The sequence below is a fragment of the Sinocyclocheilus rhinocerous genome, unplaced genomic scaffold, assembly GCF_001515625.1.
Source record: "Sinocyclocheilus rhinocerous isolate Xijiao unplaced genomic scaffold, SAMN03320098_v1.1 scaffold904, whole genome shotgun sequence".
Lineage (NCBI taxonomy): Eukaryota > Metazoa > Chordata > Actinopteri > Cypriniformes > Cyprinidae > Sinocyclocheilus > Sinocyclocheilus rhinocerous.
The window spans coordinates 789,086-801,483 of NW_015658509.1; the positions used below are offsets into that span (position 1 = coordinate 789,086).

General features: G+C 39.2%; 1 protein-coding gene across 3 annotated transcripts in view; it reads left to right on the forward strand.

Annotated features, from left to right (window-relative positions):
• The first annotated feature begins 3,713 nt into the window (after positions 1–3,713).
• LOC107722291 (UPF0583 protein C15orf59 homolog) overlaps positions 3,714–12,398 on the forward strand; it is a 66,766-nt gene continuing 58,081 nt past the window's right edge. The window contains exons 1-3 of one of the 3 annotated variants that reach the window (XM_016530584.1): positions 3,714–4,442; positions 4,650–4,969; positions 5,141–5,952. In XM_016530584.1, coding sequence (XP_016386070.1) covers positions 5,809–5,952 — 144 coding nt within the window. In that variant the 5' untranslated portion in view covers positions 3,714–4,442; positions 4,650–4,969; positions 5,141–5,808. The remainder of the gene's footprint in view (positions 4,443–4,649; positions 4,970–5,140; positions 5,953–12,398) is intronic. The other 2 variants (XM_016530585.1, XM_016530586.1) reach the window with 2 other exon arrangements.

Below are 12,398 nucleotides of genomic sequence, written 5' to 3' on the forward strand. Positions count from 1 at the left end.
AGATCCAGTCCATATCCAGACCAGATGGTGGATGAGCACCTAGAGACGACTTCTACAGCCCTGAATGTCAGCAGAGAGCATGTCAACTAGATGAGCCCCAGAGACAGATCCCCTATGAAGACCTCGTCACCTCGATGACCATCGGCACAAGACCACGAGAACCAGACGAGTCCTCTGCACAATCTGACCTGTGCTGCAGCCTGGAATTAAACCACGCCATGCTGGTTTCGTCTGGCCAGAGGAGAACTGGCCCCCGGCTGAGCTTGGTTTCTCCCAAGGTTTTTTCTCCATTTCTGTCACTGATGGAGTTTTGGTTCCTTGCCGCTGTCGCCTTTGGCTTGCTAAGTTTGAGACACTTAATTTCTGGCAATATTGTTGGCTTGACTGCACAGATACTATTTGAACTCAACTGAACTGGATGATGACATCACTGAATCAACAACGAACTGACTTTAGCTGGAAAATTGAGTTTACTATTGTCCTCTTGCATTATCGACACACTATTTTCCTGTTTGACATAAGCTGTATTGTATAAAGCGCTATATAAATAAAGGTGACTTGACTTCACATAAGCGTACAATGCAACGCTCATTCCCTTATCTCAGGGAATCGAGTTTACGAAAGTAACCAGACTGTTTCATTCATTTTTTTTTTTTTCGTTTTAGTTATTTTTGTACATTTTAAGTGTTTTAATAAAAAAACATTTCAATAAAATAATTTAAATATTGACTTAATATATTTAATAAAATATTTTTAAAGAAATATAAAAAAAGAAAGAAATATATATATATATATATATATAACCATAAAAGGCAATTATTAACGACTTTTATTTTTATGGTTTTAGTTTTACTATAATAACCCTTTAGTTTTACTATAATAACCCTCGCTATGTATTTGTAGTGTGAAATGAAAAGAAACCAAAACTGCAAATAGGATACTTCTCAAATGTAAGTAAAGTTTTGAGACTTTCTAATACTCCTATGCTTCACAGATATTTTATTTATATTTATTTGATTTATAAACCAAACTGTTCATCCTTAAAAATGGCTAAGTATATAAATGTACAAAATTATTTCCAAACATTCTTAGAAAAGAACAGATGAAGATTCTTCCACAGGCCCTCTCTGTGTGGCCTCTGTGTTGCTCTTTTGTGTGTTTCCAGTGTCTTCACTACACCACTGTGCCACCTTGTGGAGAGGAGAATCACAGGATTCCAATAAGAAAAAGAAGATGGCTTTATATGCCTCATACATGTGTTTTAACATAGCAGTGATAAGCACGCAGTTCTTGTCCAATAGTGAACTCTAGCTGTGATGGACAGGTAGCTATTTTGACAAAGAAAGAACGAGAACGCCTCTATCGACCCGTTGGGTCCCTCAAGTTTTGGTTTATGAGAAAAAATAAATCCTTCTTATACCCTCACACACAAACAGAGACACAGCGGCCGTATCTCAGCACGCAGAGAGCCAGCCAAATACTGACTCGTCTAATAAAAAGATACTAGATCTTGCAGTATCAAATAACTGGGGTATGATTGCTCATTGCTGTGTAAACAGAAGTGGTCAAATAAACCCCCACGGGCCGCTTTCTTCATCCCGAACACTTCTTTATTCCTCTCTCTCTTTATTCCCTCGCCCTCTCTCTGTAGTACCACATTACCCGAGTGAATTCCTCTGGAGGTACACCTGTGAAAGCACGAGCCTGCAGCCCTGCTAGAAAAATATTGCGTTCTATAAAACTTCTCCATAATCGGGCCAGGTGTAATAAATCCAGGACAGAAATATTAAGTGGGGCTGATATTTCCTTGGCCTCTATCCAGCTCTGCTAGTAAAAACCGGCAGCCAGAATGACCTTAGCGTTAAAGAAATATCATTGCGTCAGGAGGAGGATGGAGACGACAGTCAAACGCTGCTCGTGCGTGTCGGCGAATCTTCAACAGTTACAAATGTGCTCCGTTATCAGTGTTCATTAGATGCCAAATTACGCTAAACAGGGCTGTAAAGGTGTTTAAGAGAGTTTGCAATGATCGATGACTTTTGAGAGGCATATCGCAAGGACATCTTTCTGTGCAATGCAACTGCTCCTCCAAGCCTACACGCTTCTACATAGAATAATGCCACATCAACCTACACAGACCCACACACACACACACTGAAACTACATGTGAACGTACACACACACACACAGTGCTACACACACTGGCTTTACGTATAAGCGAATTCAAGCACCCGAAGCATTATAGATAAGCTTATTTCACAGATACGCAGAGCACATTGCCTTTGGGACACATTTGCTTCTGTAAACGGAGAATTCACCAATCACACTCTTCACAGCTGTAGATCAATAGCCCTTAATTAAGCCACATCTAAATGCATAATCAACTCATAACTAGATTTGCATTTCCTGAAGGGAATATCAGCCATTGCAAGACAGCAAACGACTGTTTCTACAAGTACGTTTAGGTTTCAGGCTTTTCTCGTTGCTGGCCGGATTGTAAAATAGATGCAAGAAAGAAATGACCAATCAGAATTCTTAATGCAAATTGATGCGAGGGAAATGACCAATCAGAATGCATATGCAAATATGATGATTTCACATTTCTAGACTGAACTTAGCTGCAAAACAGTTTGAATTGAGTCATTACACAAAGTGGTTTGAGTTGAATTAACAGCGGAAATTTATGGAGAAGAAAAACTACAAAGAAATAAGAGGAAAGTCAATACAGTGCTCTGAGAACACACAACGAAACATATGTTTGAAGCCAAATGTGCACATTGTATTAATGTGCTGAGTTTATGAAGGGGAAAATGTTTTATTGATCAAAGTGGAAGATACAAAAGGGAATATTTTACTCTGCATCATTTTCTCAATTTGTTGGAGCCTGTGAGTGATGAAGGAACATAACATTTTAGTAACCTTCCCATCAGGGGTCTGAATCGAGCTTGAGATTTATTTACAAAAGATTCGCTAATCAGTGTTTTGTTTTCCAGTAAAAATATTTAGATTAGTGTGCACTATTGCTTATTAGAATGCTTATTGTTAACATATTGGCTGTTTATTAATATTTATAAATCACATATTAATGCATGAACATATTCTAAATCCGATAAGCCTACCGAATACCTAAACATAACAACAACAACTGCCTTACTTACTATCAATAAGCAGCAAATTAGGAGTTCATTAACTCTTAGTTAATAGTGAATAAGTGTTCCCCAATCTAAAGTGTAACAAAATATTTAAAGACCTTTAAAACAAGAAACACATTCTTAAGACATGAAATTGTGTAAGATAACGTACCTTGATTTCACTTTATTTCTTTTAGGAAAAATATAAGACATTGAATTAAATTGTTTTTTTTGTTTTTTTTTGCAACAAGAAATTCAGTATTGTTTTCAATAATACATTTACTGAAATGTTTCTAAAATATTAGTTTTTAGAGAATATATCTTTAAATGTCATATCATGCAGTGCAATTTTGTCTAAGTCAGTTTATGAAGGTGCTATTTATAGCATATATTGGGAGAGTGAAGGCTTATAGGCAGCCATAAAGAAAATAGAGGGCTATGAATAAACAGACGAAGGGAGACATAAAAGAGATGCAGTGTGAAGTTTGCTACTGTCTCTTTAAACCTTCTGGTCCCTCCTCCTCCCCTCCAGAGCCAGAGAGAGAGAGCCGTCTTCACTAGCAGCCAAAGCCTGTACATAAACTCCAGCCTCTTCCCCCCTCCATCTGGCAGGAGGGACCGAGAGAGATAGAGGGGGGACCAGAGTGCCAGAGTGCGCGTGTATCCACAGAGTTTAGAATCGGAGGCAAAGGCAGCATCCCTCCCTCAGTCAGAGACTGTCGTCACGGCGACAGGAGGTGTCTGTTCCACGGCCGAGAGACGGAATACGAGGCGGAATCGGCAGCTAGTGGTCGCCGCAGCAACAAGAGCATCCGAGGACTTCCAGGAGTCCATGCAGGAGCAGAGAAGCCAAGGCTGCCGGGGGCTCGAAAAGAGGGGACCCGGGGTAAATCTTTCATCCACCACCTCCTCCCTCACTCCTCCTCCACTGCTGCTTCACTTTCTCTCTGAAGGACGGCTCTGAATGAACCCTCCTTCTTACGGTGGGCGAGTGTGGCTGGATGGACACTGAAGGGAAAGACATAATAGAGTGGGATTGTGTGTGGGAACGGGAGAGAGAGAAGTAGGGGTGATTGGGAGGAAGACGGCGTGTGTGAGAGAGATGGTGACTGACACCGCAACAAAACGGGAAGGATGATCCGAGCTCAGCCGAGCCGAAAACTGTATTCCCGTTGTTCCTCGGGAGGGAGTAAAGGCAAACCTCCACGCACTTTCTACCACTGACCAGGCGAGAGGTGAGAGCGAGAAAGAGTGCCAGAGACCCCTGTTTTATGAAGTGTATTTCCACGGGGGCTGGTGTGATTCAATTTGGTGAGCGTGTTTATTTGTATCGGTTCTTCTTAGTCTCTCTTTGCTGTCTGTAATTGATTTTGTGTAGTAAACCGAAGCTTGAACACGGTTAAAAGAGAAAATCAAGATATGTGTTTAAGAAAATTGAGTGTGGGGAGAGAAAAAAATGACAGGAAGAGAGACGTTACCAGATAAGCAGAGAAATTGCTCTCCTTCCTCTCTTTCCAGGTGTTGTGTCAGATTGTCTCTTTTGGCAGCGGTTTGAAGGGTCAAGTTATCCTCTTTTATTCCCTTCCAATTCTTCCTGGAGCAAAAGACATGGAATTTACCTTCTCTGATGGCTTTTGAAGAACGCCACGCTATTCTAAAAGGGTAACAACTGGATTTCACCCGACATCAAAGGGAACTAGATTGAGATTCATCTCTGTCTCTATTTCCATTTAATGAAATGGGTGAGAAATGTCTCTCTGACCTGGAGAAAAGGATGCGCCATTCCGTCTGAAACCCCGTGGGGGATTACTTGTGAAACGTTCATCATAACACTTATTGTAAGTGTAGTTGCAATTTTGCCAATCACTCTGAAAGCATTACGTCGGTTGCCTTGGTTTATCGTTTCAGACATGCACAAATGCACAAGGACAAACATATATATATGCACATAAAATCGCTGTGGCTTTTTGGCTGAATTAACATCCTCTCTCTCTCTGCTTTTCTTTCAGATCCCGTTCAAGGAAACGCAAAGTTGGAATATTTCACCTTTTGGTTTGACTTTTTTTACTCCGAACACAAGACAAAAAGACAAAACGTTGCAGATTTAAAACAAAGAAGCACTTCAGTCTACTCTGACAGAAAGGCATCTTTGGGAGTTTCCTTTTTTGTCCTGGATTGGATTTTACAAGAGTTAGCAGTGGATCAGTCGCTCATACAACCCTCCTAGCCATGTCTTCATGGAAGAGAATAATTCTGCATCATAGACAACTGCTTTCCATCCAAAGTTACCCCTAAGGACTCACACATGCACACTAAACACATGCTAGGGTGAAATGAGCCACGCTTCTTGCACATTTCGCTTCTTCATCCTGGAGTTCGGTGTGTATTCTTGGATCTAACAGCCTAACCGTCCTTCAATGATTCCAGCACCTTCCGTTCCATCCGCGTCTGTCCCGAGATGCCCCGCCGTACACAGCAAGAGGAGGCTTGACCCCAGACCCAGCGAGGTCTCTCGGCTGCCCAGGCATATTTAAGATGTTGAACCCTTCCCGCGTGGCCCGAGCCCCAGATCGGATCAGTAGCACTGCGGCTCCCAGAGGCCCCAGACATGGATCGTGGCTCGGCTCGCCCCTGCCCTCAGCGCTCCGCACCCCGGCCCGTGAGCAGCCTGTGAAGGATGTCCCAGAGCGGAGCTCCAGCCCGGGAACCCTCTGAGACCCCCAGTCAGAAAGAACAGATCCGCAGCCACATGAAGATGGTGATCAAGCAGCTGGAAGGAATCCTCAAGGAGCTGAAAGATGTGGCACATGAACTGCGGGAGGTAAGGATCGGGAATCCTTTGGTTGCCTTTTACCTTTGAGGGAAATTAATAGGTTCTGTTTGGACTTTAGATGAATGGTTTCTCCAGCAGGAGATAAATAATGAATGTTTTCCAGTTTGGACTGGCAGGTTGAAGCAGTACCAGTGTGGTAGGGAGTCAATGTAGCCTCATTACAGTAAGAAACCAAAGCGAGCGGCCTTAACCTGAGAATTTAACCGTCTTGGGAACCAAAGAAAGGGATTTAGCTCTTTTATCCAAAGGCAAGGTGCACTTTTCCCGTGCATGAATCTGTTGTAATGCCAAATGATGACAGAGAGAAATAGAAAGGGAACACAAAAGTGAGAGGCAGAGAAAAAGGGAAAGAGATGTGCAAGGTAGGAGTCGAGCTTGGCAATGCAATAGTTATGTAAGCACTTTGTTATCGGCTGGATTCCTACTGTATTCCACCAAATGCCATGGTTACAAGATGAAAAGATTCCACTGTGTGTGTGTGTGTGTGTGTGTGTGTGTATGTTCCTCTCTCTGTGTTTGGGAGTAAGCTGACTGCATAGAAAAAAGACAAGTGTGTGTCTGCGTCAATGTCACATTTCAGCTGAATAGATTCGTGTGCGTTCATGTGTCTGAGAAAGGTACAGAAATGGGCAAGAAATTGTTGAACAGTGAAGAGATCTGCGCATGCACGTTTGGCTTTTTATGAGAGAAAATAGTGAATTCTTTAGTTTCGCTCCCTCTCCATATGGACATTAAATATTTCAGTCTCTCTCTGTGTTTGGGAGTAAGCTGACTGCGTAGAAATAAGACAAGTGTGTGTCTGCGTCAATGTCACATTTCAGCTGAATAGATTCGTGTGCGTTCATGTGACTGAGAAAGGTACAGAAATGGGCAAGAAATTGTTGAACAGTGAAGAGATCTGCGCATGCACGTTTGGCTTTTTATGAGAGAAAATAGTGAATTCTTTAGTTTCGCTCCCTCTCCATATGGACATTAAATATTTCAGTTCACTCTGGCAAGCACACCAGCTAAAATTCGCCCTTTCCGAACCATCCGTCATCCTCGGAGCTCCCCGGGCACCGGCATCTGTTCCCCTTCAGATCAGCCCATCCAGCTCACACCTCCAGACCGTGTGGCGTGGAACTGGGGGAGGTCAGACTACAGCAGAACTACACCCTCGAGTCTCTCCCTCGTGCCTGATGATGTGATTGATGATGTGGGAATAATGCTCTCTCCAGCTATTTATAAACACCAGGACTCGGCGTAGCCCAGTAAACAGCTCTACGCCTACACTACATATGGATCGGGCTAAAAATAAAGTCAAAAACTCCGAGACGAGTATGCATTCAGTGTGAATGCTGACCGGAGAGTGTGTTCTGGAGAATATGGGATGGCTTTAGAGCTTTACTTTAAGGAGTATTCTTGATCAGTCCAGGGGAAGATGTGTAGATGGTGAATGTCGGATAAAATCTTTAATTCTTTTGGCTGTTTTAGAGGACTAACTGATGGATGACACTCAATGCTGAATGATACTTCAGGGATGCGCAATAATGGGGTCACATCACACATAATGAGACTGCAGACTCTGCTTGAGTGTGTGTGTGTGTGTGTGTGTGAGAGAGAGAGGTTTTGCCTACATTGTGAGGACCGAATGTCCCCATAAGGACAGTAAAAGCTGAAGTCACATACATTTTGGGACGAGTCAATGGTCCTTAAGAGGACAATGGCTTTGTAAACATACAAAATAACATCTTAATTAACCTATTCAAAAGTAGAAAGGTTTCTCAGAGGGTTTGGGGATGGAAAATAACATTAGCTCTGTATAAAAACACTAGATGTCAATGGAAAGTCCCCACCGTGATAGAAAAACAAATGTGCGTGTGTGTGTTTGGTATACTGACACATCAGCAAGTACAGGTAGTTTTGCTCGCAGAAACATTTGCTTTTCCTCCCGTTTGGCTGCGATAGATCAAAACGGTTACAGTTGAGCCATCTCTACCCATCATAGGCCGTAGAGAATAGATGCTCTTGGTGTTTGAGAGCATATGTCTGTTTGTCCTGAACTATATGTGTGTTTATACCCTTTAACCCTATTTGACTTCAAAGTACTGCAAGTTTGTGCTGAGATGGAAAAGACTTACGTAACTCTACCAGTAACTTACATAAAACGGCACAAACAGCTCTGAATTAGTCATCACTTCTGTCATTCTGCAGGAATTTAGCATCTCACACGAGTCTGAAGTCTTTCCGCATCTCCTCCCAGCCGTTCAAACTTAAATTCAACCCCCCAAGCTTTTGCTGCTGCACTTTTTAATTAATGCTAACCGCCGCAGGCTAAGATCATCCTTGCAAACAAACGCTGAGGGAGATGCTGTCATTCTTTTTCCTCCGATGTTCGAGTAGGAGACGTAAGGAATGGTTTAGGCAAGCCTTTGATGATGGGTTGCATTAAAAATAAAGGCAGCAATGCATTTTGTCTTTTTTTGAAGGGAGCAGCACTGGCTCACTCGGTGCACTAGATGAAATAAGACATGACTGAAGGAAAAAGTTTTCCTAAATTAGAGTTAAACTTAAATTTGAGACAGACTTGACAGCTAGTGATCACCATTTGACATTTTGATAATAGCTAATAACTTTAATAAAAAGGTCATGCGAGTTTGGAGCGACATGATGGGCAGATGATGACTGAACTGGACTGACCCAATTTAGACGTGATTTCTGCCACAGCAACTCGATTTTTCACGATAATCGTGCAGTTAAATATTAGGTACAATTAGGTTATATATGTTAAGGTCAAAATAACAATGAACAATACTTTTGCAGCATTTATTAATCCAGGTCAGTGTTATTTTAGTATCATTGAGATACTATTATAGTTTTTATGAATATTTTGAATCATTTTTTATTTTAATTTTAGTTACATTTTTAGTAATTTAGTTGTGTGTTCTTGTCATTTTTAGTAGTTTTTGGTGTTTTATATGTCTGTTTAGTTCTATTCATTTTATTTAATTCTATTTATTTATAAATGTTTTATTTTAACTATCTTAGTATATCAAGTTAAACTAAATTGAAATGAGAAATGTTGCTGAAATAGCCAAAATAAAGTGTTTTTATATTTTATTTTATTTCATTTCAGTTGATGTTGATATTTATTTCAAGTGGTTTTAGTTTCAGCTTTTGTTTTAATTAACTTTAACAACCCTGATCTAGGTTAACATTAATTTCTAAATATACGAATGCATTTTTTTTACATTTCTAGTTGAATAAATAAAAAAATTGTAAATGCATTATAAATTATGTATTATAGATACAATAGACCCTTACCTACAATAATAAATTATGTTAATATGTGGTATATTTGTTATTTCATTCATGTACAATTGTTAAAGTTAACCTTATAGCAATCTATTTTTTTTTTTTTTTTATTTGTTTATTTTTGGATTAATGCAATATATCATCTTTGAATGAATTCGAATAGGTGTGCCAACTCAGGTGCTTGTCTTGATGAATTTAAGGCACTTACTGGTATCCTCATCCAGGCTTTTAACTGTAAATCAGCAGGTTTGATCCCACTTACAGGTGATCCATTAACTATAGACCCTGTTTCTGTTCTACCGCCATCGTGTACTTGAGCAAACCACTTAACCCATAGCTGCTCCAAAGGGACTCATTGAAACTGCCCTACTGTAAATTGATTTGGATTAAACTATCTATATGTATTAAGCACATTATATTATTCATAATATTGTTATAAGATCACGCTCCACATGCACATGCATTTTTATTGGCCTTTGTTTAAGCCTAGCATTATCATGCTGATTGAAACAGACAGCGCTCCCTCTGGAGTCAGCTAGTAGTTGCACTGAATTTGATGATCAATTTCATTAATGAGTCGATTCGCTGCTGCTGTCCTCAGTGAGCCGATTGGTTCTGAATTCTCTGTGGCGCGGAGCACAACATGCAAAAACCATCGATAACATAAACACTTCCATTACGGTTAAACGCCCCAGATGCATAACGGGCCCACACAAGATGTCTATGGATTGTCAGAAAATACAAGTGCTTGAAATTAAGTGTCAGAAGAGAGTGAAAAAAGTGCCATTCTTTCTAGGGACGAGAGAGAGAGAGGAAGTAGACGGAGACAGAAAGACACAATACGGAGAGGAGACTGTGTCTCACAGCATGTAATGAGAGGGACGAGTGTCATTTGGACAAAGAGTACTTATCTTTGCTCTAGTGCAGTGTCTGCAGCTCGGTTAAGTGTCTGTGCCTGAGCTCAGTAATTTGAGAGATTGGTTTATCACACAGAAGCAGAGGGAGTGATGCAATAGCAAACATGGCTTCCTGAAAGTTGAGATTTCAGACCAAACAGCTCAGCCTCTTCTAATGTCCTCACTCAAATAATAATGAGACGACTCATTAAAGGAATCGTTTGCCCCAAGATGGACATTCTGCCATCGTTCATTCACACTGGCGTCGTACGATGTTCTTTCTTCTTTTGAAGCACAAAAGTAGGGATATTCAAGAATGCATTTTTTTTTCATCTCATGCAATTATAATTAATTAGGACTGCAGCTTTCAATTAATTTAATTGCCGGACGATTAAATCAGTTTTAGTCAATTAAAACTAAGCCACATTTTAGTCATGCTGCATAGTGGTTAAACTGCTAATCGCAATTATTTTGCTCAAAATTATTATTGTGATTGCTGATCATGATTGTTGTCATTTGAGAAATTACATCAGAATTATTGCACTTTAACCGATAAGCACAAATCAAGAGAATGTCAACTCTTACACATGCTTTAATCTAGTTTCCTGATTTATTATATTTATTATATATTCAGTTGTGTCACAAAATAATATATTTCTGTCTTAGAAATAATAATAATAATAATAATAATAATAATAATAATAATAATAATAATAATAATAATAATAATAATAATAATAATAATAATGATAATAACAATAACAAAGTTGACAAAATAAAAATAAATTATCATTTTTTATGATTTGGTATTTGAATTCAGTCAGTTCGTAGATTAAAGGAGGGAAAGATTATAAATTAATAACTACTTTAATTTTGTTCTGATCATGACACAAACATGACTCTAGAAGACTTGCAAGTTTCTAGACTCATTTTATCATATCTTTATGGTACTTATTTGTCCTTTTTGAAGCTTGAAAGCTCCGGTCATCTTTAATTGTAATTGATCGAAACATTTCACCTTTTTTGTTTCACACAAGAAAGTCATACGTGTTTGGATTGATATAAGGGTGAATAAATGATGACAGTATTTTCATTTTTAGGTGAACTATTCCTTCTAACATGATTATGTTGCATATATGCATCACATATGTGTCCCCAATAGATGCAACAGTCATGTTGGATCCGTGTAGAGATCTATAGCACTTTTAAGGCAGAATCAAGCCACAGGAATCAGCAAATGACTTCACTGAAGCTCCTCTGATGAAACAGCATCAGTCCCATTTGTAAAGACTGTGCCGCAGGCCAGTTCCTTCCCTTCACACAAAGCCTGTACAGTTGCAAAGTGTCTTTACAGTAACAGTATGTCAGCAGTTAAAGTCAAAACCCATTTCTCTTTTCTAATCTGACATATATATGAAGCAGGATATTTAACGTGAGAAGATGTAGGATAGGACTTGATTTTATTCATCTGGAATCAATTGTGAAACAAGCAGGATTTCTGAAGTCAGCTGAAAATGAAAGTCAGTTCATACAGAACGAGTTATTATTTTTTGATGAAAGATCATATGTTTTGATGAAGTAAATCCAGTCTGTTTTGATTTTATGTTTACTTTAAATGCAACACATAAATAAGAGTAAAGTCCCAGCAGAACAAAACTCAAAAAGTTCAGAAACATGCAGTCGTAACATTAAGAAGCTACGGCATTTCTTTCCTAACTCTTAAAAATTTTGGTATTTAGCAACATTCATTTAGTCCAGGTTTGTTATAGTTAACTAAAACTGAAACTGAAAGCACTAATTAAAATTAAATATACAAAAAATAATTTTATTTCAGCTAGTTTTAATTTAACATGAAGTATTCAAATAACTAAAACTAAATAAAAACCTAGATGGATGGATCAATGACAACTACAATGAAAATCAAAACAGAATATAAAGATGAAATCTACTTACAAATATTGACAAAACTATAATGGCATATCATTGATACTAAAATAACACTGATTTAGTCAATAGATTTTTACATCTTTAACTTCAATAAAAGCAGTATATTTAGAAGCACATTTTTAGCATCACATTTTATTCTATTCTGGTGAGGAATCGAACATCTGAAAACACACACACACTCACTCACTCACTCACTCACTCACACGCACACACACACACACTCACTCACACACACACACAAACGCACTCACTCACACACTCTCACACACACTCTCACACACACACACACTCTCACAA